This window comes from Herpailurus yagouaroundi, unplaced genomic scaffold (genome assembly GCF_014898765.1).
Source record: "Herpailurus yagouaroundi ecotype Mexico unplaced genomic scaffold, PumYag 159, whole genome shotgun sequence".
NCBI classification, from domain to species: Eukaryota; Metazoa; Chordata; class Mammalia; order Carnivora; family Felidae; genus Herpailurus; species Herpailurus yagouaroundi.
Genome location: NW_024412400.1, coordinates 76,106,935 through 76,133,258, shown reverse-complemented (window position 1 = coordinate 76,133,258; position 26,324 = coordinate 76,106,935). Strand labels below are relative to the sequence as shown.

The 26,324-nt window shown below is 43.9% G+C and overlaps 1 protein-coding gene across 5 annotated transcripts in view; it reads left to right on the top strand.

Annotated features, from left to right (window-relative positions):
* The window catches only part of ABCC5 (ATP binding cassette subfamily C member 5), an 89,387-nt gene that overhangs the window by 39,384 nt on the left and 23,679 nt on the right, over window positions 1-26,324 (top strand). For all 5 annotated transcript variants that reach the window (XM_040480906.1, XM_040480904.1, XM_040480905.1 and 2 more), the window contains 14 exons: window positions 1-174; window positions 951-1,098; window positions 4,034-4,182; window positions 4,577-4,684; window positions 8,517-8,873; window positions 11,853-11,924; window positions 14,080-14,204; window positions 14,327-14,399; window positions 17,300-17,503; window positions 18,354-18,497; window positions 21,087-21,189; window positions 23,832-24,016; window positions 24,400-24,546; window positions 24,853-24,982. In XM_040480906.1, the coding sequence (XP_040336840.1) occupies window positions 1-174; window positions 951-1,098; window positions 4,034-4,182; window positions 4,577-4,684; window positions 8,517-8,873; window positions 11,853-11,924; window positions 14,080-14,204; window positions 14,327-14,399; window positions 17,300-17,503; window positions 18,354-18,497; window positions 21,087-21,189; window positions 23,832-24,016; window positions 24,400-24,546; window positions 24,853-24,982 (2,119 nt within the window). The remainder of the gene's footprint in view (window positions 175-950; window positions 1,099-4,033; window positions 4,183-4,576; window positions 4,685-8,516; window positions 8,874-11,852; window positions 11,925-14,079; window positions 14,205-14,326; window positions 14,400-17,299; window positions 17,504-18,353; window positions 18,498-21,086; window positions 21,190-23,831; window positions 24,017-24,399; window positions 24,547-24,852; window positions 24,983-26,324) is intronic.

Below are 26,324 nucleotides of genomic sequence, written 5' to 3'. Positions count from 1 at the left end.
CTCATCAACATGTGCTCCAATGACGGGCAGAGGATGTTTGAGGCAGCCGCCGTTGGCAGCTTGTTGGCTGGAGGACCCATTGTTGCCATCTTAGGCATGATTTATAATGTAATTATTCTAGGACCAACAGGCTTCCTAGGATCAGCTGTTTTTATCCTCTTTTACCCAGCAATGGTGAGTAAGACTCCTTCCCGTATTTTAGCAGCTTTTCCTTAAAATGAGTTATTTCCATTAGGTTTTATGTAGTAGGCACCACTGAGGCATCACATCTCTGACCGGAAATTTCCTCAAAGCAGGTACCTGGTTTGGAAAACTCTAAGGTGTCACTTGAATAAAGACCATGGCTCTTAATGAGATTTAAGAAAGATAATCTGGGTGCCTGGGTGGCTCAGTCAGTTACATGTCTGACTCTTGGTTTCGGCTCAGGTCATGATCTCACGGTTCTTGAGTTTGAGCCCCCACATCAGGCTTTGCGCTGGCAGTGAGGAGCCTGCTTGGGATTCTCTCTCTCCTTCTCTCTCTGCCCCTCCTCTGCTCCTGCTCTCTCTGTCTTTCTCCTCAAAATAAATAAGTAAACTTAAAAAAAATTACAAAGTAAAATAAAAAAGAGAATCTGAGTGAAGGAGGAGGCCTCCAGCTAACACGGGAGTGTTGAGTCTCTTCATCTCGAGTTGATACTAACTGATATGGCTCTTCTGCTTCCCTTTGGTAGCATTCAATATCTGTAATTACCATGAGAACAAATACTTGTCTTAACTTCCTTCCAAAGATGTAAGAATTAAATAATATTTTATTCTAATTTAATAGACCACTTTTATTAAAAAGCAGTACACCTACCTGATGCTCATTTTATTTATAATAATCTTGAGCAGATTTATTTCCCAGAAAGGCTGGACGGTTCTTAAGTTTGAATAAGCCCTGACTTGGCACAACATTGCTTTTCCTTTCAGATGTTTGTATCCCGGATCACTGCATATTTCAGGAGAAAATGTGTGACCACCACTGATGAACGTGTCCAGAAGATGAATGAAGTCCTCACTTACATTAAATTTATTAAAATGTATGCCTGGGTCAAAGCATTTTCTCAAATTGTACAAAGTGAGTTTAAGATTTTATATGTGCTTTTGGTAGAAGGGCTTTAGTGTCTTAGCTTCCTGAGCACATTAGCTGCTAGGAATCCTAATGTCATAGGATCATAATATCTTATATTCTTATAATATCTTATGATCTTGTATTGAAAGGGATCTTAGAGACTTGAACCCATAATCTCGTCTTACACAGGAGGAAATTAAGACCAGAAAATTGTGATTTTTCCCAAGATAACTAAGCTAGTTATGAGTAATTCATTCAGTTTCAAAGCCGCTATCTATACTGTCATACTGCCCATTATTTTGTGGCCTAGCCATGAAGACATTACAGAAAACAGTATCAAGTGGCTATTGAGGGCTTCGCCCTCCCCTCCCCACCACAGGTGCACGTACACCACAGGTAGTAAGTGAAGTGTAAGATCCTGGGGGAGCAGGAGAAGTGCCGGGCGGGGGGTCAGGACAGCGGGGCTCTGGGTCTAGCTCAGCTCCTCACTCATCGTGGTTTTTGGTTTGTTGTTTTATTTTTATCTTTTCAAACAATTGACTTATGTTGAGTCACAAGGCCTGTCCTGTCCCTATCCTGGTTATCATGATCAGTAAATTCAACACAGACAGAGACTTGTCTAATATTTAAATACCAAATGATGGACCTTAAAAAAGATGATCTTTAGGGGCGCCTGGGTGGCTTAGTCGGTTAAGCATCTAACTTCTGCTCAGGTCATGATCTCACGATTCATGAGTTCGAGCCCTACTTCGGGCCATGTGCTGACAGTGCAGAGCCTGCTTGGGATTCTCTCTCTCCCTCTCTCTCTGCCCTTCTCCTACTTGTGAGTGCTCTCTCTCTCAAAATAATAAACCTTTTTAAAAAGGTGACATTTAAGAAGGATATATTTAAAGGCACTTTGGAGTTGAAAAAAGAAGATGTATTTACATTTAAACTTAATTTAAGTATAAAAAATGTGGGCTGTTAATTGACCATCACCTCATAGAGAGCTAACCTGAATACATTACAGTGACAAAAGTTAATGCAATTTTAGGTTGAATAGAAATATAGTGTTCAGAGCAAGGAAGCTATTTTAGTTTTACTGCTTGGTTTCTCGATTAAATCTTCAGGAACATTGTGTCCAGTTCACACGCTTATTTATCAGTGGTCATCAGGAGGAGGTGGCCACTCAGAGGTGTCCAGCAGTGGGTTAGGCAGCTTTGTTAAGTAGTGAATTCATTGCCAATAGAATGGAATAAATGGATGCTAACTGGATATCTGCCAACCATGTTTTAGGCAAGGTGACTGCCCACAGTCCTTTCTGGCTCTCTCACTCTGTGGTTTCATAATTTTATTTCTGAGAGTCCACTCTTTCTTCAGCCCCTGACTCTGGTGTCTTTACCTGTGTGTGTTAGTTTGAAAAGAGCATTCTTGCTCATTATGGACTTAGGCAAGTTATACAGTAAATGTGAAAGCAATGAGTTAGATTTGTAAAAATATGACTTAGGAGCTAGCTCTGAGGATAGTTCGCAATGTCTTGGGCAGTGGTAATACCTTTAAGGTCAGTGCAAAGCTTCTCAGAATTGCTTATATGTTTAAAAAAAAATAGGGGTGCCTGGGTGGCTAAGTTGGTTAAGCATCCTACTCTTGATTTCGGCTCAGGTCTTGATCTCACATCTCATGGGATTGAGCCCTGAGTCGAGCTCCATGCTGACAGCATGGAGCCTACTTGGGATTCTTTCTTTCTCCGTGTCACTCTACCCCTCCCCTGCTCGCATGCATGCACACTTTCTCCCTCTCTCTCTCTGTCTCAAAAATAAACATTAAAAAACCCTGCATACACAAAACGCACCACTTTGTTGTCATACTTCCTATTCCGTGGTCTTCAGTACTCTAGGGCTGCTCTGTTAATAAAGGTCGCAGTTTTGCAAATATTTAAGAAAAATCATTCTGCCTACCAAAGTTGTATTTCACTCACTTTCTCTCAATCATCCTCACTGCTTTTTGTGTGAAAGCCTTTACCCAGCACTGACATACAGTAGGCACTGTGGTAAACCTGAGTTCTTTTTTAATTCTCCATTACTGTGGTGGTCTTTTCTGTAATTACCTGGGCAGGAAATAAACAACACGCAGGTAAGCAAACAAAACTGCTGATTGCAGATGCAGTTACTCTGCTCATTCCTTTTAGATGTAAGATGTTTGCAAGAAAAATCCGACTAAGGCAGAAGATGATCACTGCACTGATATGTAGGGACTGCTTTCTGTTAGATTTGTTCCTATAACTTGATCCCATTTCAGGCTTGTATACCAGCATTAATGGTAATAATTGATAGTCACGTTGACCTAGGTTTTTATATTATAGGTGCTAAAGAGTTGGGGTTTTTTTTTTTTTTTTTGATGCTTATTTATTTATTTATTTATTTATTTTTAAGTGTTTATTTATTTTTGAAAGAAAGAGACAGAGCACAAGCAGGGGAGGGGCAGAGAGAGAGGGAGGAAGACACAGAATCCAAAGCAGGTTCCAGCCTCTGAGCTGTCAGCCCAGAGCCCAACATGGGGCTCAAACCCACAGACTGTGAGATCATGATCTGAGCCAAAGTCAGATGCTCAACTGACTGAGCCAGCCAGACATTCCTTAATGCTTGTTTATTTTTGAGAGAGAGGGAGAGAGAGAGAGTGCGCGCTCATGTGCATGCTAGTGGGGGAGGGGCAAGGAGAGAGGTGGGCAGAGGATCCGAAGCAGGCTCTGCCCAGACAGTGGACAACCCGATGCAGGTCTCGAGCTCATGAACGAACCATGAGACCGTGACCTCAGTGAAAGTTAGACACTTAACCAACTGAGCCACCCAGGCACCCCAAAGAGTTGTTTTAAACCCTGTGTGGCTGAAGACCTACCAAGTCTTTGGTGACAGAGGAGCAAATTGGCTTGCTTTTCAGCAATTGGCTTGCTTTTTATTCTTAGAAATCCGAGAGGAGGAACGTCGGATATTGGAAAAAGCTGGATATTTTCAGAGCATCACTGTTGGTGTAGCTCCCATTGTGATGGTGATTGCCAGCGTGGTGACATTCTCTGTTCACATGACCCTTGGCTTTGACCTGACGGCAGCACAGGTCGGTGAGCCCTCAGCGCTTGGGAAAATTTTAGAAATACCACATATAGAGATACTCTGGTCCTCTTGTTTCTGGATTTGGAGGTGCCCCCAATAATCAGAAGGTATTTTTCTTTTATGTGATTAAGCTGAGAAGTAAGAAGAGTAAAGACTCAGGTCTAAGCACAAATAAAGTTATGGGTTATTTTTAAGTCAACCCAACTTCAGATTTAAATTGTGAAAATACAGATCATCCTTTGGTTCAGATTTACTGAGAATTTTAATTGAAGGTCTCATAAAAGCTCTACCTTTAAAAAAAAGCATATGTGACTCATACCAACTTGACAGTCAAGTTTCAGCCTCCTTTAAACCTGAAAGGAAAGTGATGATATCTTGTTATTTTTTCCTATTTTCAGGCCTTCACAGTGGTGACTGTCTTCAATTCCATGACTTTTGCTTTGAAAGTAACACCATTCTCTGTAAAATCCCTCTCGGAAGCATCGGTTGCTGTTGACAGATTTAAGGTGAGTGGCTCCCTTCCCCTCCTCCATGTCAGGAGCCATCCCTGGCAAAGCTCACCGCTGCCTTTATTCCAATGGGCCACACAAGGCTGGCTGCACTTGGTTTTTCACCTTTTGGCAAGTTGGTAAGAAAGAGGGTAGTGGAGGAGAGTGAATTAAGGGATGAGACTAGTTACCTTTTCAAGTGAACGTGAAATTTACCTTTTATTGATGACCCACCTAGTTCTGGGCTCCCAGGATTTGTGTTCCCCTTCAGAGCTGAGCCTTTCTTCCTGACCCTTATATGGGTATATGTCATAACTTCCTAGGCCTTTCAGTGATTCATACCTGGAAGATCAGAAATGTTATGTGACTGTCAGCTTTTCTTCACCTCAGTCTAGCGTCTACCTCTACCAAAATGCTGTTGTCATTTTGTTTGGTCAATACGCTAAGCCTTTTTTTGATACTTTTTTTCCCTGCCCTGTAGTTGCCACTCATGATGCAGGGAATGCAGTGATATGGGAATAGTCATAAAATGAGACCACGTTGCAAAGTGCAACTAAGGAGATAGCAGGGTTTTTCTGGGGGTGGTTAGTTGATCATGCCTCAGTTGTGTTCTTTGTGCCTTCAGAATAATACAAAGAGATGAGATATGTTGAGGAGGGTAGAGGGATATTTGAAAATCATGGTTAATATTTTTTGAAAAAGGAACAGCACCTGTGTGGGCTGCAATTTCTTGACAATGCCCCTGCGTGGAGTAGCTTCTGGACTCCTGCTAAGCCTTCTTGGCTAGTGAGAACAATGCAAAAGCAATGTTTGTTGCTTGAAGGTTTGAGGCTCAGATGTTTGAGGCATTGATATCCTCATCTTAGATATTCAGGAGAAAACAAATTTGGCATGATGGAGAATATGAAGAATGGAATATAGCTTTCTGTGATTTATTTATATCCTATTTGTTTACAGTTAACAAGGCGAATTTTGTTTGGTCAAGAAAGCCAGTCCTCAAGAATGCATCCCCAGCTCTGTGCCCTCCCTCATTCCAGCCTGGCTGCTAGAAGGCTAAGAGCCAGAGCTATATAAAAGAAATGGTCTAATTATAATCAGAGCTTTATTTTGCCCAATCTACAGTATCTAGTCTTGGAAGAAAGTAAATGTTTTGACCATAAGTTTGTCCCTCTGTCCTTGTTAGTGGATGGATTTGGTAGCATCTTGGATGAAAGAATAAGAGTTTATAGTATAGGTTTGTCCTGCCCATGTTTTTCAAGAGCTTTCTTGTCTTCATTTACTGGTGAGGACTTGGTATTAGCAGGTGGCTTTTCACATCATAGCTCCTTCCTCTATCCAGGGAACTTCAGAGTTAATAATAGAAGCAAAATCACTCACAGCTGTATTATATGCCCCATGAGACTTCAGTTCCATTCTGTCTTATTCTTCTTAGCAGTCTCCTCCAGCCCTTCCTCTCTCTCACCCTTCCCTTACCCCTCCTTCTCCTCCTTCCAGGAGGATGATAACATGTAGAAAGGCAGTAAGAAGCCACCCTGTGACTTTTCTGATAAGATAGTCATCAGTATAGGGTTGCCAGTTTTAGCAAATGAAAAGACAAGACACCCATTTAGTTAATAACTGCATGGGACATGCTTATACTATAAAATTACTCAATGGTTGTATAGAGTCAAAATTTAACTAGGTGTCCTATATTTTATCTGGAGACCCTCTGTCCCCTCTTCTGCTCAATAGATACATTCCAAGTGAATGAGGGTTGTGTTTTGATACTGTCCTATGATAAAGTTGAGGTTTATGGGTTTGGTGTTTTGTTTTGTTTTGTTTTTTTAATGTTTATTTATTTATTTTGAGAGAGAGCACATGTGTAAGGGAAGGGCAGAGGGAGAAGGAGAGAATCCCAAGCAGGCTCCGCACCTGCAGCACAGACCCCAACACCAGGTTTGATCTCATGAACTGTGAGATCATGACCTGAGCTGAAATCAAGAGTCAGACGTTCAACTGACTGAGCCACCCAGGCACCCCAAGGTCTATGGTTTATGTACCTCTAAGAGTCTGTTGTCCTGGTAGGTGCCAGTTCAGATAGATATAAATTCAAGTGTTATGAGGCCCTTGTGTGCCTCAGCATGTCTCAGGAGGAGGCAGGCTGCAGGGAGCCCATGGGAAGGAGATATGGGGAAGGAGCTGTGCAAACTAGAGGCAAAGGCTTATTTTTTTAATCGTCCTTTGAGGCCTGAAAGAGCCTTTTAATGTTTCCTTAGGGGAGAGCAATGGTGGGAGATCTGCCAGCATATGGGTGTACTCTGTGAAGGTGGTCAAGATATTTGGCATGTTGTTCTTAGTTCAGTCTTTCTAGAAGGCTCTGAACAAATGAAACCAACAGCTGTTTTTGGAAATTAAACCTAAGGTTGATCAAGAGTGAAGACTATCGAGGATATTTAGAACCATGACACTTCTGGGAAGATTGGAGATTAGGAATGGATAGGAGGTGTTGGAATCAAAGGAAGGAAAAGAGGAAGCTACACGTTTAAGATCCAGGGGAAAGGGCTCGCTCTAAGGGAAGGGGATTATATGTTACATTTAATAACACTGGCAAAAGGGTGCCTGGGTAGCTCGGTCAATTAAGCATCTGACTCTTGATTTCAGCTCAGTTCATATGATCTCACAGCTTTGTGAGTTTGACCCTGTGTTGAGCTCTGTGCTGACAGTGTGGAGCCTGCTTGGGATTCTCTCTCTCTCTCTGCCCCTCCCCGCACTCTTTCTCTGTCTCTTTCAAAATAAATTAATTAATTAAAAAAAATATCCACAAACTTTAAAATAGTTGGGGGTTCTCAGTAAATAAGCAGAATCCTGACCCTGAAAGTCACCTTTTTCTCTAAAGGTGCTTTCTTTCTTTGTAATGTTTAACCTTTTTTTATTAAAAAAATTATTTTTATCATATTGGAAATCCAACTGGGATAGCATTCTGTGATCTCCAGTTTAAGAGAGCTGTCAGAAGTGGATTCAAAATCATGGGCACATATAAGGTTTATTGCAGTTTGTATTTTGAATCTAATTTCAGAAACACTCAGCTTTTCAATCATTCCTCTTTTCTTCCCCTAGCATAACTCAGAGGGTCTCTGGGAATAAGTGGGAGGAAAATCTTGTTGTTTCCCAAGGATGTTTCTGAGGGAGGAGATAGCCTTCACTTCCTCCCAAGTCTGTTCCTTTGGTTGTTTGAATCCTCTCAAGTTTCTAGGCAGGATTTTGAAGACATGAGAACTTGTTGCCAAGAAGAGGCATTCTGCCTGTGATATAGGCTTAGGTACTCCCTTCCGACCCATCAAGCTAGGCGTGGTCGTGATCTCAGCTCCCTCTTCCCGCCAGACATGAGCCATGTTGTAGGTGAGGGAAGAACATAGGCTTTGAGGTTCCACAGGAGTGTTCTGGAAGGGAAACAGAGTGATGAGGGTCTGTCTGTTCAGGAGAGAAGCATGCCCTTTGGTTTTTCTGCTTGCATTTTACTACCTGCTGTTTGGCAAGTCATGGGTGAGAACGAGGGGCTGTAGACAGGTTAGTTAATTGTGCTTTGGCCACGATAGATTGGTAGAAAGGAAAAGGTAGGTTAGGATGTGATTGGCAGTGTGGAGCGCTGGGCCATTGAGACGGCTGCTGTCCCTTCTGAGGGTGTCCCCACACCCCTGTGACCTCTCGATGGGCCTGAGGCTGGGCTACACTAATGAGCTACCTTTTGCCCTTCAGCTTCCTTCCACTGTATAGCCTGATGTGTTTTGCTACGTGAGTGTGCGCCCTAGGCTTGTCCCCCTGGTCTTGATCCAGTGTCTCATCTTTGCACCTCTCTCACAACTCCTATCAGAGTTTGTTTCTGATGGAAGAGGTTCACATGATAAAGAAAAAACCAGCCAGCCCTCACATCAAGATAGAGGTGAGAAATGCCACCTTGGCATGGGACTCCTCCCACTGCAGTGTCCAGAACTCACCCAAGCTGACCCCCAAAACGAAAAAAGACAAGAGGGCTGCCAGGGGCAAGAAAGAGAAGGTGAGACAGCTGCAGCGCACTGAGCAGCAGGCGGTACTGGCAGAGCAGAAAGGCCACCTCCTCCTGGACAGCGATGAGAGGCCCAGTCCTGAGGAGGAGGAGGGCAAGCACATCCACCTGGGGATCCTCCGCTTGCAGAGGACCCTGTACAACATCGACCTGGAGATCGAAGAGGTAAGCCCTCCGCCTCCCCCGTTCCCCACCTGCGCTCCATCCATCTGCAGGTGTCTGCGGGTGTCTCTTCCGGCCGGAGTAGGCAGCTGCTTTCCTTATAGGAAAGTCCTCTGTGGCTGGGGACTCATTTTGAGCTAAAGAGCAAATCTGGCCAGCTCCAACTCTACAAAGGCATATTTAGGCATCTAACAATAGAAATTAATATCAACTGATCTCATGAGATGCTCATTTACAAGCAGGGAAATGAAGCATTCAAGTGGATTTTCCAAGATCTTGCTCTGAATAGATTCTAGTTGTTAGAGTTGTGTGTGAGCTGTAATAATTATTTCTGGTTATTATAACTCTGGGTGAGCTTCTCATTACCACCGAGCTGTGCATAGCACAGAACCTGGCCCATAGGAAGAACTCTCAGTGCTACTATTAGTGACAAATCTATTGTAATTTTTTATCTATTTGTATACCCTTACGGAAGTATAATTAACAGCCAATGTTAAATTAGTTTCAGGCGTACAACGTATTGATTCTGTAATTGTTTATTTTTAATGTAAATGAAGGATCATTATGGTGTATGATGTCACAGCCCAGGTAGCACAGGACTAGAGTCTCTCAGAGCAGTTCCTGCACAGAGTGGCTGGAACAGACTCCACTTCAGGGCTCTGCAAATACAGTCTATGACTGGTTCCCACCAGCACCATATTGAAGGGTGCACCATTTTGAGGGTCTGAGATGTGTGTGTGTGTATGTATGTACATACATACATATATATACACATACATACATTCATCAGCCATTTTTTTGAGTGCCAGCCTTCTGCCAGACACTGTTTTGGGGCTGGGGCTATAGCAGTGGAAAACCAAACCAACAAAAGTCCCTGTGCTCTTGGAACTTATGTTTTAGTGGGCAAAGACAGATAATAAACACGTAAAATATATGGTATGTCAGGTGGTGATAAAGGCTGTGTGAGGAAGATTGTGAATGCTGGGGCCTGGAGCAGGTGTGGTTACGATTTTAACAGCCTGCCTGAGGGAAGGCCTCATTTAAAAACTAATATATGAGCAAAGGCAGGAGGGAGGTGACGGACTGAGCCATATGGATATCTGGAGGAAGAAGAACATTCCAGGCAGAAGGAACAGAAGCACAAAGGCCCTGAGTCTGCAGTGTACTGAGTGGCACAGGAGAAAATAGTAGATGCTGAGGGCAGAGAGGCAGCTGGGGTGTCTGAGCCTCCTTACAGGACTTTGGCTTTACTCTGAGTGGGAGAGAATCCATTGGAGGCTTTGGAGAAGAATGATATGATCTGACTCATGTATGAAGAGAAATATTTTAGCCTCTGGAGTCAAAAGAGTGTGTAGGGGAACAAGAAAGGAGACCAGTTAACCCAGAAGTGTCTCTTGGACCAGGGGTGGTGATGAGACTTTACCTACATAACTGGAGGTGGGGAACAGTGGGTTTTAATGCAGTGTGTATCAAAGTCAGCCACCGACTAACATATGCTACACAGACCCAGAGATAGACTCTAAGAACAAAAAGCTCCCAGCTCTTGAAAGATATAAACAAGAGCAGGAGATGGTCCTTAGTGAAAACATCTGAAACCACTAGTGTAGTTTATCACTGGAGGCCACTGACATCAGTTCTTTACTTCAGTTAACTCTTGACAACAGACTTCTCACTTAATGATTTTGATTAGTGCGGCAGCTCTGTTACATTTCCAAACAGCCCTATTAGAGGATTACTCCTCATATTCAGCTGAAATGTACTCTTCTACTTTCTTTTGATCTTCATTCTGCCCTTTTAGAGCCCACATTCACATGACAGACCTTTAGCTATTTGGAGAGGGATACCTTAATCCTTCCGGCCCCCCTCTTCAGGGAGGGGAAGGGAAGTTAATGTTTGTCTGCACCCCAGGCGTGCACTTCCTTGTTGATATCTCTGTTAGTCACCATATAGTCTTGGGAACAGGGTTTTGTTTGCGTAAACCTAAATGACTTGAGCAGAGATTGAACCCGTGACTTGGTCTCCTCATGACCACTAGGCTGTGATCTTTCAAACTCCAGGACAGCGTCAAAAACTTTGTCCAACATACTTTGTCCGAGACAAAGATACTTTGGTTGTACAAAGTACTTGGTTCTACAAAGTTAACGCCTTTCCTCCAGTTGCTCAAAGCCTAGTGAGAGACAGACGGTGTTAGTGTAAGTAACCAGACGTCGATCACACACTTGGCAGGTTCTAATGGAGCTGGGGTTCACAGCGAGACCTGTCTGCCTCCAGAATCCCTGTTCTTCTACATACCACTCTTCTTTCCTTTGCTGCGAGGCTTGAGCCGATGCAGGGTTGCTAAATAAGTGACCTTTTCAAAATCACCAGTCTGCCCTTGAAAACTTTTAGCACCACCTGTCAAGAGAACTCATTATTTTGCCTGAGGATATTCAGTTCATCACGGGCTTTTTTTCCCCCATTTTTAAGTGGGATTGATGATATCAATATTCTTCAGATTCTTGGAAATGTTTTGTAGAAAAATGGAAACAACAGTGCACATAGTTTTTATTGAAAATAATTTATAGACCCTAGAGGAAAAAAATCGTATAAAATGAAAATCAACAAAATAATTTTTTAAGAGTCCTGCCCTTATTTCCAAAAACAACAGCAAAAATAATAAAAAAACATGGGTTGCCAAAAAAAGTAGGAAAGAGGCTGAGCCTTTCTAAAAGTGATGTGGGAGACCTTCATGTGTGCGGCATATTTAATTTTTCTAAAAGGCTTACACATCTGTTACCTCCGTGTAACCCCACAGAAACCCTAAGAAGTAGGTGGCTGACAGGGAGGAAACAGAGGTAAGTGACACGCAGAGTCATCAGGATGATAGTTCCCATATTGTTGGCCTGTCGTTAATGTCTTTTTCCTTGAAGAAATCAGCAGTCCCTAGAGATAAGTGGTCAGTGGTCCTGTAATGACCCTCCTTTCTCTGTGTGCTTTGTGCAGGGTAAACTGGTTGGAATCTGTGGCAGTGTGGGAAGTGGAAAAACCTCTCTCATTTCAGCCATTTTAGGCCAGGTAATATTTTGTTATTGTCCTTGGCATTTTCTGCTTCTTTCTCTGGAATTGGCTTAACAAGAGTCTTGGGGAAAATAAACTACTTTTCTCGAAGAGAGGAAAGGCAGAAACAAAATGAACCCTTGGTCTGCGTTATGCCCCCTGCCCCCACCCCCACATTTCCACCCCTTAACGGTGTTGCATCTGGAAGCGGGCTCAGTGCACGCCTGACGAATGACTGGTTGATGTCTAGCTGGAGTCCTCTATTTCTCCTGCCTTCTTTTACTCGGCATGTATTTATTAAGTGGCATATGATGCCAGATGGTGTGTTGGGAGATGTCAGATATAAGAGGTGAACAAACCCCATACTGCCCACAAGCTGAAGAAGCTGGGCGGACCAGCCTTACCGGGCTCCCTGTCAGAGAGATTGATATCAGGATTTGATCTAGAAGCAAAGCCACACTCCTTTTTCAACCTAACTGTGGAAAGAATTATGCCCTCAAGGAGCTGGTGGTCTAGTTGAGGAGCTACGCCTTCCAGACCCACAAGCATAGCCCAGGGCAGAGAGTTAATGGTTTACCGAGAGGCCAGCCCAGGGCTGTCAGGGGCAAAGGTCATCCAGCTAAGGCAAATTATCTTTTACTGTGTTTTAAAACCAAATAATAGGGAAAAAACACAAGGTGCTTCCACCTGCTTTTAATCTTGAATTGAATCAGCTTGACTTACAAGGTTGAGATAAGGATAAACTTGAGCTTATTCTGACCCGCAGGTGGATGAGGTCCAATGAGTCATTTATCCATATTGAGGAGATTAAACTCATGTGAGATGGAGTTGGGGAAGAGTGTTTTGTAGCGTCCAATTATGGAATATTTTGTCTTGTTGAGTGTCACTGTCACAGTTGGTAGAGTGTGGCTCTCCTCGAGAGCCGTGGTACCTAGTGTGGTCTGAGGAAGGCTGCGTTCACATCATCTGGAATGACAACCCTCTCACCCCTCTGCTGTATGAGACTCTACTGATTAGGCTCAGCCCTTGGTCTTTGTAAAAAGCCAAAACCTCTCCTAGATGTTCTGATAACTTAGGGGTCAGATTTAAGGGTCAATGATGAGAGACACAGAGGAAATGAAGGGAGCAGGGGGCAGTGGTGTTGAGTGGGTGGTGGTTAGGTTGAAAGCAGAGTGGGGCTTTGCTTTTAGACCAAATCTCTGACAGCGATCTCTTTGACAGGGAGGCTGGTAAACCTGGCGGCCCTGGCTTCTTTGGAGTTGAACTCTGTGTTGGCAGTCTGCAGTGTGGGTGTGGAGTTTCTGCGGTAGACCCTCCGTGGGTTTCGGAACACTTTGGGTGCATAGCGGCATGCTTACCGGTTTCTGGGCAGTTATACCACTGTTATGGTCTGTGGTGGGTGCACCTCTCTCCATACACTGTCTGCTAACAGTGTTTGAGAGGACAAGCTTTGATGTGCAGGCTGGCTAATGAACCTTTGTTTCAAGCTATAACATCCCTAACTCAAGACAGATGTCTACTGCCAGTCCCAAAAGGAACCCCGAAAGAGGATAAAATGGATAAATCATATCAATCACTGTGAGTGAAAACACAACTCGAAACACATGGCTCATCATGCAGTGCCTTCGTGTTGAACGAGAGGGTCCATCCTCATCATATGGATACTCTGCAATGCTAGTTCATGTCTAACAAATTTTTTTCCTTTTGGTCCTCATTTTACAGAAGCAGCTGGTTTAGCCAACAGCCTGGAGTAATTAATTTTATAGATGAATTGGCCTGCCCCGGTCTTGAGGCAGGGACTAGCTCTAAATCCTTACAGCATCCTCCCAGGGGAATTCTGAAAGGACCTTCCACTCTAGTGCTTCCCTTAGTTAAAACAGTTTGCAGTTAGGGAGACAGGATATCGAGTAGCTTATGGGTTGCTGAATGAAGTGTTTGTTCATTCAGGTCATGGGTTATGCTGGGTTCCCATCACACATAAGCAAGGAGAACTTTGATTTTCTTTGCTGCTGTAGCTCTCTCTGTGGAACAAAGGTGAGGTCTGGATTTGGGTCCAAAAGCATCCAGGAAGATTGCCAAAACTTTGAACTCCATTGTGCAATGTGGGGGGTTCTGTTGGCTTAGGGTGGTGTTTTTGCATCATGATGCCATTGGATGGTGTCTGTCTCCCTAGATGACACTTCTAGAGGGCAGCATTGCAGTCAGTGGAACCTTCGCTTATGTGGCCCAGCAGGCCTGGATCCTCAATGCCACTCTGAGAGACAACATCCTCTTTGGGAAGGAATTTGATGAAGAAAGGCAAGGAATGTTTGGTTTCTCTCATGCTTTCCCATCTTGGCCGTGTGAGACTCAAGGCAGCCCAAGGCAGCAGGCTCTACTCCAGACATGTCCCTGATGCTTAGTCTCTTTATGTCCTTCAGATACAACTCTGTGCTCAACAGCTGCTGCCTGAGGCCTGACCTGGCCATTCTTCCCAACAGTGACCTGACTGAGGTACAGGCCTTCTGCCCCTGTTGGGGCAATGTGTTTAACAGAGAGGATTCTGGAAGATGGATTGCGGGGCTGTGCCAGAACCATCTACTAGTAATGCATCTTAAATGCAGGAGTACCCACACAGGGAGTTTTGCTTTCATTGAAACTTTATGTTAGGAAAGCATGTGTTCCTTAGGGAGGGTTATCAACACTACTTGTTTTAAACGTATAAATATTTTATGTGTCATTTGAATTTTTTCCCTATCTGCATATCATTTTATTTATTTATTTTTTATTTAAATCCAAGTTAGTTAACATATAGTGTAATAATGGTTTCAGGAGTAGAATTTAGTGATTCATCACTTCCATATAACACCCAGTGCTCATCCCCACAAGTGCCCTCCTTAATGCCCATCGCCCATTTAGCCCATCCCCCCACCTAATACCCCACCAGCAACCCTCAGTTCTCTGTATTTAAGAGTCTGTATGGTTTATCTCCCTCTCTGTTTTTATCTTAGTTTTGCTTCCCTTCTCCTATGTTCATATGTTGCATTTCTCAAATTCCACTTATGAGTGAAATCATATGATATCTTTCTCTGACTTATTTCGCTCAGCATAATACCCTCTAGTTCCATCCACATTGTTGCAAATGGCAAGATTTCATTCTTTTTGTTCACCGAGTAGTATTCCATTGTATATGTATATTATATATACATCTTCTTTACCTGTTCATCAGTCAATGGACATTTGGGCTCTTTCCATATTCTGGGTAGTGCTGCTATAAACATTGGGGTGCATGTGCCCCTTCAAATCAGCATTTTTGTATCTTTTGGATAAATACCTAGTAGTGCAATTGCTGGATCGTGCAATTTTTTGAGGAACCTCCATCCTGTTTTCCAGAGTGGCTGCACCAGTTTCTGTTCTCACCAGCAGTGCCAAAATGGTTCCCCTTTCTCTGCTTCCTCGCTAACATCTGTTGTTGCCTGGGTTGTTAATTTTAGCCATTCTGTATGTCATACAAATTTTAAACAAAATCCCATTGTTGGTTCAGAGTTCGTTTTCCACACTATTCATTTAAAAAAACCACAAGTCAAGCATGTGCTTGTTGAGCTTCTCTGAACTTCATTCTGCCAACCAGAATCCTGTATATCCTTAACTGATATACAGTCTGCAGAGAGCCCTTTTCAATTAGAAAGAAAGAGGCCTTAGCACAAAGGCCTCTTTCTTTGGCTCTCTGCCCTGGAGCAGTTTGCAGAGGTGAGTCTTTGGAACTGGCTTGTGTCCTTCCCTGTTGATATTTGTCTCCCATGACCTACCCTGGAGGTCTTTGGGGCCTGCACTTTTTTTCATCTGACTTGAGTTAAATCCTTCAAACCAGAATGGTTTCTTTAGTTCACTGGTACTCAAATCTTAGTTCCTAGATTCATAGTGGATCAGCAGCAGCAGTGTTACTGGGAACTTGTTAGCAATGCAGATTCTTACACCTCACCCCACGCCTACTGAATCATAGGCGCAGGGTCCAACCATCTGTTTTAACAAGTCCTGCAGGTGATCTGATACATGCTCAAATTTGAAACCTCTGAATTCAATGAATGGTTTTTTAAGTACAGAGCCAGTTACCATTTGACAATTGATTTATTCACGTGTTCATGTGCCAGCTACATAGACAGAAACGACTGGGCACTGGGGAATTAAAGCAATAGGAGAATGATCTATACCCTCAAAAAGCTTATAGCTGGGAGGATGAGATACTTGAATAGGCACAAAATAAGCTGATGAAAGAGTCCCCTTTCAAAACTTAAAAAAATTTTTTTTTAATTAAAAAAAGAAAAAAGTCACCCCCTTTTTGGGTAGTAGTAGAGAAGAGGGTGGGAGATGTTTCAAAGAGGAGAGGATGTCAGAACTGAGTAGATATGGTAACAGAAAAGGCATGACAGTAGTCGTGAGGGTTCAGATACATACGCAATTTAAAATGGCTTAGATCCCAGAGAGTAGAAGAGAGGGTTGGCGGTGGAGCCAGGTGGCAAAGGGCCTGCCTTCTGTGACATGTTTGTTTAGATTTTATTTCTTAGGGCTCTTGAAAAAGAGGTTTTTCTTTTCTTTTAATGTTTATTTATTTATTCATTTATTTATTTATTTATTTATTTATTTTTTCAACGTTTATTCATTTTTGGGACAGAGAGAGACAGAGCATGAACGGGGGAGGGGCAGAGAGAGAGGGAGACACAGAATCGGAAACAGGCTCCAGGCTCTGAGCCATCAGCCCAGAGCCCGATGCGGGGCTCGAACTCACGGACCGCGAGATCGTGACCTGGCTGAAGTCGGATGCTTAACCGACTGCGCCACCCAGGCGCCCCCCCTTAATGTTTATTTATTTTAGTGAGAGAGAGAGAGACAGAGAGTGAGCAGGGGAGGAGTAGAGAGAGAGGGAGACACAGAATTTGAGGTAGTCTCCACGCTCTGAGCTGTCAGCACAGAGCCCAACACGGGGCCTGAACCCACAGACTGTGAGATCATGACCTGAGCTGAAGTCTGACACTTAACTGACCGAGTCACCCAGGCGCCCCTTGAAAGGGAGTTTTAAGCGAGAGTGGGGCATGGTCAGCTTTGTGTTTTGATAAGATCTTTCTGCCCATAGATAATGGATTAGGATGGTATGTCAAGGGGGAGTGTAAAGCCAGAGGTAGTAAGGTTGAGTAGTAACCAGCTGGTTATGGGAGAGGAAGAGTTGTCTTCCCCTGGGCTGGCTTCCCCGGTTCTGGTGTGGGGCCTGGAGGATCAAGAGTTACAGTTCATCCAGGTGGGGAATTCAGTAGAAGCAGCTGGTATGGATGGAACAGAGGAGCAGTGACTGGGGTGATCACTTAGTAAGGTACTGGACTTGAACTGGAGGTTTCACTATGCTTTCTGGACTCCTGTAGATTGGCGAGCGAGGAGCGAACCTGAGTGGTGGACAGCGCCAAAGGATCAGCCTTGCCCGGGCCTTGTATAGTGACCGGGACATCTACATCCTGGATGATCCCCTCAGTGCCTTAGATGCCCATGTGGGCAACCACATCTTCAACAGTGCTATCCAGAAGCACTTAAAGTCTAAGACAGTTCTGTTTGTTACCCACCAGTTACAGGTATGGAGCATTCTTCCTCAGGCTGCCCACCTTGGCTTGGAAAATCAGAAACAGGGAGGTGGGCCTGGTCCAGGTACCTTCACGGGACTCCTTAGAGGTTCCTGGAGTCATCAGTGGTTATTTCCTCAGCAAATAGCTCCTGGCCCAATGTACCAATAAAACTCATTGTACTGGTGTACCAGATGGCCATCTGAATTAGAGATCCTTGGAGCATGTTAGCTTTTGCATGTAAATCAGTAAGTAAAAGGGCTAAGAGGAGTAGGCTAAAACTGGAGTTTGGGTATGAGATAGTTTGGAAAGCTTGTGTTAATATCTGTATGCAAGTGGGAACTGTTTAAGGAAAACAAGCTCTTCTCCCTCTGTCATTCCAAGACAAGCAGCCACTTTGGAGAGCAGCTCCAGGATGTTGCCATCTGCTTTGCATATGTCGTCAAGTTTAGGGGGCTAATCCCCCATTCTGCAACAGAAAGTCTGTAATTGTATGCACTTCTGAGTGCAACAAAAGGGTGTGAAGTTTAATGCAAGGCTTATGTGGCTCCATCAGCAGATTTATGCCAAAAATGGGAGATGTTTTTTGAACTACGTCACAAGCCACAATAAACTAAAGCAAGGGTTCTCTCGCTCTTGGTACTATTGACATTTGGGCCCAGAGAGCTCCTGGCCTCTATCCACTAGATAACAGCAGTACCCTGCCCCCAGTTGTGGCAACCAGAAAGGTTTCCAGATATTGCCAGATGTCCCCCGAGAGGCTCCATTGCCTCCAGCTAAGAACCTCTGAACTAAGGTATAGGTATTGAATGTATTTGCACAAATCTCAGCAACACTGTGTTGTCCCTGCCTTTGTCCCCAGTACCTGGCTGATTGTGATGAAGTGATCTTCATGAAAGAGGGCTGTATTACAGAAAGAGGCACCCATGAGGAGCTGATGAATTTAAATGGTGATTATGCTACCATTTTTAATAACCTGTTGCTGGGAGAGACACCCCCAGTTGAGGTAAGATTCTCATGGTGTTTGTGTGTACCTCCTCTTTTCTAGCAAGGGAGACACGACCATAGTGATTGATGGAGAGATCTCAGCTGAACTTAGTGTCTGTCTTATTGGAAGGGGCCCTATTTTCTGGTGACCAGACTGCTGTGCTGGTTCACATACTGTTTCTACTCTAGAAGAGCAGGATTATGTGGTGGTGAGCCAGTGTCTTCTGCCACTGAGAACTTATTAATAAGGCAATGACAGGGAGATGGATATATGGGCTCAGTGTTGTTCAGTCATAACTTAGCTTCATAAACGCGACCGATCCTGATTGAAGCATTATGGAGCTCCTTTTTAAAAATTTTTTTTTTCAACGTTTTATTTTATTTTTGGGACAGAGAGAGACAGAGCATGAACGGGCGAGGGGCACAGAGAGAGGGAGACACAGAATCGGAAACAGGCTCCAGGCTCTGAGCCATCAGCCCAGAGCCCGACGCGGGGCTCGAACTCACGGACCGTGAGATCGTGACCTGGTTGAAGTCGGACCTGGTTGAAGTGCGCCACCCAGGCGCCCCTGGAGCTCCTTTTTAAATAAACAAGAGAGAATAAGGAGTGAGGGAAGAGAAATTAAATATTGCATACATTTGAAAATGATCCGTGGTGCTTTGACTGCTGACTTGGCACTCACTAACTCACACCTACTGTGTCCCAATTACTGGATTAGACACATTATAGATGTCATCCCATTTAGTCATTTTAATAGAACTCTGTGGCAAAAGGGGATTATCCCCCACTTTTACAGCTGAGGGAATGGAAGATCTGAAAAGTTAAGCAGCTCACTAACAAGGGGGTGATTTGACTCCACGGTGCTGTTTCTGCCTTGCTACCCTGCCTCCTGTGGCAGCACAGAAAGATGGCGGCTTTCCATGGCTTTACTCCGGGCTCCAAGTTAGGCAAACACCAAAGATGTTGTTTTTCCTTCTTACCAACCTGCTCTCATATTGAACTCCTTATTCTGTGGTCACCTTGGGTCCTGGGGGTGCACTCAGGCTAGCCTAAAAGCAACTTCTTAGCTACCATTTTGATGTCTATGCATGATAAAAGCAGAGTTATTAGGGCCTTTTCTGGGAGTCCTATTTCAGTCTTTGGGTGTCATCCTCTTTGATTTCAGATACAGAACAACTAATTGTTCGTGACCAATGTATTTTAGGCCTCTGGGGATAATTCAAGCATTTCAGTGTGTCACCAGGAACTTCTATAGAGATGCCAGAATCCAGATTTGGATTTTATGATCTCTCCTTATGAGTCTTAGGGTACTTTAGACTCTTCAGAAGTTTTCCTCCTCACTGTAGACATGGAGGGGAAAATGAGAGGGAGAGAAGTTAAAATAGGAAATGTCTGAGGAATAAAAGAATTTTGAGAGTCAGTGTATTGCAGCAGAGAGAACATACTTCCAATATGTCACTTAACTTTCCTGAGCTTCAGTTTCCTCATCTTTTTTTTTTTCTTTTTTTTTCTTCAAGTTTATTTATTATTTTCAGAGAGAGAGAGAGAGAGAGAGCATACACACAAGCAGGGGAGGTGCAGAGAGAGAGGGATTCCTAAGCAGGCCCCACACTGCCAGCATGGAGCCCGATGTGAGGAGCCCAATGGGGGCTCGAGCTCATGAGCCATGAGATCATGACCTGAGCCAAAACCAAGAGTCAGACGCTTAACCCACTGAGCCACCCAGGTGCCCCTGATGAGTGTTTATATTAAGTCCATTTGTGCCCTATTATGGGCAGTGCTTAGGGCTCGGCCCTGTGAACGTTGGTTATCACCATGCGTCCGACATCCTCTCCATCCCTGAGGGACTCACATTCTCCTAGGAAAGATCAATGCTCTTATGCTCTTACAGGGAACTGTAATACCAGGTCACATCTACAGCAGCATGCCTGGGAGAACAAGTGCCTGGGAGAACAGGGGAGGGGTAAGCTCTCTTCTGGAGGAGTCTAAGTTGCCTCAGGGAGGATATAAGATTTGAATCCCTCTGAATGGGAACAACTAACTGAGTTGGGATGAGGGGAGAGGCATTCCAAGTGAAGCACCCTTGTGGACAAAGGTCCAGAAGTAGAGAATGGCAGTGTGGTGTGAGGAATGGTATGAAATCCAATGTGGCTGTAGAGTAGAAGCCATGGGAATGGGAGAGAAACATGTAGAGTTAGGCTGGGGCGAGAATATGGAGGTTTTGCAAAATCAGGCTGAGATGTTTGATTTTATCCTGTAGTAGCAGTGGGAAATGATCAGATCTATGATTTGATTTAGTAATGTGGAGATAAGAGGTGAAAGGAATGGAAATGACCCCAGCCCTAATACTTTGGGCGAGTTGGAGTGGCTGAGAACATTGGGGAGAGCAATGTCAATGGAATTACAAGGGTAGGAACCCAGATCTCAAAGATTGAAGGAGTGGAGGAAGCACAAGAAATGAGAATAGGTGGCCCTTTTGAGAGGTTTTGATGTATTTCTTCTCAAGAGTAGCAGCAGCTTGCCAGATGAATTCTCGAGTATGTCCTATGGACCTTTGTCTGAATGGCTGCCTTGTAACTGGAGACACTTTTTTTTTTTTTTAATTAGATTAATTCAAAAAAAGAAACCAGCGGTTCACAGAAGAAATCACAAGACAAGGGTCCTAAAACAGGATCAGTAAAGAAGGAGAAAGCAGCGAAGCCAGAGGAAGGTAATGACCTTTTCTGACCTCTTAGATTTGTCATTAAAGTTTATTAGAAACTTTATGCCAAGTAGTGATTCATAATGTTTGACAGCATTGTGTGTTCTAGAGTCTCTGGCCTTTTACCTCTGGAATAACAAAGTCTTACAGAATATTGGGAGATCATGAGGTGCACCCTCTGTTTGCTTAAACAGACCAAAGCAGTAAGAAGGACCTTTAATCCTCTGCCTCCTCTCTCCGCAGTGTGGGTCAGGTGTCAACAATCAGCTGAGTCATCTTGAGTGAGGAAAAATGGAATAATGGCTAGAGATACACCCTTCCTCCTGCGATTCACCTCTGCTCTTTAGAAGTCAGTTCCAGTCTAGGCAGAGATGTTCCAGCACCAGCAGTGCCTGTATCCTCAGTAGCTCCCTCGTTAGGATGATACACTCCTGGCTTTTTCTGACAAGGCTGCAGCTGGGCTGTGGTGAAGAGTTTATAGCGCAGGTTTTTCCTGCACTTTCCCCAGGGGGAGTCCTGGGGAAACAAGTCCTGGGGAGTCTTGTTTTGTTTGTTTTTTAAATCCTTTATCTTAGCAGTAAAACAAACATTGAGAGTTAGGAGAGCTATTTACAATACCTTAGGTCTTTTCTTTCACCTTTGTGAATTTCAAGCTGCATATCAGTTTACCAAAAAGAAAGGAAAGAAAGGAATGTGTCTGTTTTAAAGCTCTGGTTTTGTTGTGTCATCATGTCACCTAGTGTTCTGAATCCAGGACCTTCCCTGGGTTTGCTTGTGCTTTGGCCCTGGCCCGTTTTCACTTCCTTGTTCTTAAAGCTGTGGATGTTTGGTGTTGGGAGTTAACCACCCTGATTTAGTACACTCTGGAGCTTTTCTTCCTTTTCATAAACCATGTATGAGACTTTGAATTGGGGTGTGGTTTAAGTAAGATACCTCTACACGGGAAGCAAACATAGCACAGAAGCCTGAGTCATCTGTTGGTTCCTGCCATAGGCAGTATTAAAAAAACCCAGAATACCCTTAGGGAACATTTGTTCTCATCTGCAGAGCCCCTGACCTGGTTACTCATAACTCTTCAAGTACTCCAGGCACACGAGGCTTGCTCCAAGATAATTAAACATTGACCATGATATAGAGGCGCTGGCTTTTTGTAGAGCTGTTTCTCTGTGTTAGTGCACCAGCATCAGTCACCTGATCCCTGGGAGCCGCTAGGAGAGACCCTTGAACTTTTCTCTCCTCCTCACCCAATCACCATGTCTGAATGAATTTACCTCCTGAAACTCCATCCCCATTGCCACGGCCCTAGTTCTGGCCTTTATCATCTTGTACCTAGAGTATTATAGCTACTTCCTTTTAAATCTGTCCTCCATACAGACAGCTGAGAGATCTAGTTAAAAACAGGAGACCAACTAACTCACTTTCCCTCAGGAAGTCTTTTCAGGAGCCTCCCATTTCAAAGCAGTGTTTCCTAATCCTTGTCCTGATAGGGCACACGTAGAAAACACGTAGGGACAACAGGATGAGGTTGCTTGCTGCCTGAGGCGGCTGATCTGGCCATCCATAGCCTGGGCAGGAGTCAAATCTCCACACACCTGTAGCCCATTCTCTTGAGAAGTTTTTGGTTTTTTTTCAACGTTTATTCATTTTTGAGAGACAGAAACAGAGTGTGAGTGGGGGAGGGGCAGAGACAGAGGGAGACACAGAATCCAAAGCAGGCTCCAGGCTCTGAGCCGTCAGCACAGAGCCCGACACGGGGCTCGAACTCGCAGACTGAGAGATCATGACCTGAGCTGAAGTTGGTCACTTAATTGACTAAGCCACCCAGGCACCTGGAGAAATTCTTTTTTTTTTTTTTAATGTTTATTTTTGAGAGAGAGACAGATACAGAGTACAAATGGGGGAGGGGAAGAGAGAGAGGGAGACACAGAATCTGAAACAGGCTCCAGGCTCTGAACTATCAGCACAGAGCCGGATGCAGGGATGCTTAACCGACTGAGCCACCCAGGTGCCCTGCTGGGAGAAATTCTTATCTGAGGGATGAAGTTCAAATGCCTTTATCCTCTGACCACGGCCTCCCTACTAATCAACCTTGTCTCCTGCTACTCTTAGCTGCACTTAATATTCTAGCCTTGCTGATTTGGCTGATTTGGTTGTACTATTTTCCCACCTCTGGGCCAGTGCCCATCTTTTCCCCACCTGGTCAAACCTGGCATACCTTTTGAGACCATACAGAAAGTCTTCCCTGAAACAGTTCCCCCAAATAGTTTAGGTACACCTGGATGTTCCCATGTTGCCCTGCATATGTCTCTAACATGGCATTTAGCACATTTTATTATAATTATGTGCTTGTTTTATCCGTCTGTCCTACCAGGCTGTGGAAGGATCCTCAGCCAGATTTTAAGGGCAGGGACATAGTCTTAATCCTCTTTACTGCTCCAGGGACTCATCTGGGGCCCGGTTGATAATAGGTGCTTATAAATGTTAAAGGGAATAATATTCTAATAAGGAGGAAATAATTCTGATCTAGAGCTATGTGAAACTATTGGTTTTCTTTGATTTTGCTCTTCTATAGGTGACTCAGTTTTAGAAAAGTAGCCTTTTTCTGCTGAGTTTATGGTGTTTTTTTTGTTGGTTTTTTTTTTCCTACCTAGGGCAGCTGGTGCAACTGGAAGAAAAGGGGCAGGGTTCAGTGCCCTGGTCAGTATATGGTGTCTACATCCAGGCTGCTGGGGGCCCCTTGGCATTCCTAGTCATTATATCCCTTTTCATGCTGAATGTGGGCAGCACAGCTTTCAGCAATTGGTGGTTGAGTTACTGGATCAAGCAAGGAAGTGGGGTAAGGTTACTCATTAATGGGAAAATTATATGTCTAATAATGTGGCCATTTCTTTGTATTCTCTGGGTGTTCTTGGGGAAACTGCTCAGTTTTTGATTGAAAGAACCAATAAACAAGGATTACCCAGGATAAAAAAGTCGAGTCCCTAATGTAACCTCACAAGATAGTTGCTCCCTAACCAGCTCATGCAGCAATAGGACACCTGAAAGCTGTCTGCCCTCATTTAGAAAAGAGAGAAGTGGGGGCCAAAGCCTGCCTGTGTTTGCCACAACCAGATCCCATGGTCATTATTCTGCACCTTCCCTTGAACTGAGAATGGCCCTGAGTAGGAGTTCTTTGCTGTCCATAGGAGTCTTGCCTCACACAGCCTTGCCTCCAAACAGAACACCACAGTGACACAAGGGAACAAGACCTCTATGAGCAGCAGCATGAAGGACAATCCTCTCATGCAGTACTATGCCAGCATCTACGCCCTCTCCATGGCAGTCATGCTGATCCTGAAAGCCATTCGAGGAGTTGTCTTTGTCAAGGTATGCAGTGGTGACTTCTGCTCATGCTCTCCCTGGTAACTCCGTGGTCAGACTTTGGCATGGCTTCTCTCAGGTCAATTCTGAGCAGGGGAGCATCTCTGAAGCAAGATGGCCCTAGCTGAAATGACCTGTATCCCATTAGCCCCAGCCTTTTCTTAGTACCCACCTCTTTCCTCCATGACCATTTGCCCTTCTCCAGCTTTGGGAGTGGATGTCCTGTGGAGTTGTGACCTGGATAAATAGGAACTGAGTCTGCCTGAGTCCCTGGGTCTCTGAGCCATGATCACTTTGTCCTCTGCTCTTTAGGGCACACTGCGAGCCTCTTCCCGGCTCCATGATGAACTTTTCCGAAGGATCCTTCGAAGCCCTATGAAATTTTTTGACACCACCCCTACAGGGAGGATTCTCAACAGGTTTTCCAAAGACATGGATGAAGGTATTTCTTGCTTCTTCTTTTATGCTCTGGAGCCCAAGCTGCAGCTCCCTGTGCTCTCCAGCCTTCTAGATGCTCACCAGGTGTGCACATCTATCCAGCCTTAGATTCTGAGAGCACAGGGGCTCTCACCAGGTGTGCTGGTGTCCACACCAGGAACATGTTAGTTTTGGCATTTTCTCCAGATTGCAACTGGTACTTAGGCTAAGGACCCATCTGATTTCTTACCTGCCATCTAACTTCTCATTTGATTTCATTAAACCTGAAAATAAGTTCTGAGGATTCAGTTGGCATAAATGCTTTGGATGGGAGCATCTGAGATTCCAAAACATGTTTACTTTGAGGGCAGTGTGTTGGTTCCTGGACACCTACAACCTCTGGCAGGTTTTCTGGATGTCACATGGGCTGTGCCAGCACCAGAGCTTAAATACTTCTCATAGCCCAGAATAATAGTAGTGGCACCTGATATTTATTGATGGCTTACTGTGTAACCAGCCGTGTACTGAATGTTTTAGATGGATTATCCTCATCTTCAGAGTAGCCCTAGGGGGGTGGGTATTGCTTCATCCACTGACTATATGGGAAAGCTGTTGTCTAGAAAGGTTAAACAACTTGCCCAAGATTACACAGCTATTAGATAACAAAACTGGGAATTGAGCCCAGATCTCTTCACCCTAGAGCTAATGCTTTTAACTGTCACCCTGTGTTGCCTCCAAGGACATGTTTCAGATGTTGATAAGCCAATGTAAAGCTATGACCAGAAGTAACAAGGGATCAGAACCATCACTAATATACAGAACTGATGCATGACACGATCCCATTTCTTCTACACACACACATACACACACACACAGACACACACACACACACACACACACACACACACACACGGAGAAAAGATGGAAAGAAAAAAATCAGTGATATCAACATGTCTGGGATTTTTATGAAATACTCCAGCCAAAAACAAAAAAACAAAACAAAACAAAAAAACAGAAAAAGTTGGGAGAGGATATAACTAAAAGGAGATGAAGAAAATGTTGTTAACTGTTGAAGGTTCTATATTCCTTTGATTTTTGTGTACATTTAAATTTTTTCATAATGAAAAATTTATTAAATGTTAGCAGCAGTTTATTGGTACTGGTAAGAAAAAGATCATTTTTATTTTCCTTCTTGAATATTTATTTTCTAAATATTTTGCAACAAGCATATTTATTTTGTAAAGGGAAAAAATGTTTAAAGTGATTGGGTGGCATGGTAAACCCAAAAGAGGGACTGGGAAAAGAAAGATCACTTAGAATTTCCTGGGACAAGAAAAATTAGAGCAACCAGGTTTCTAGATTTTTCT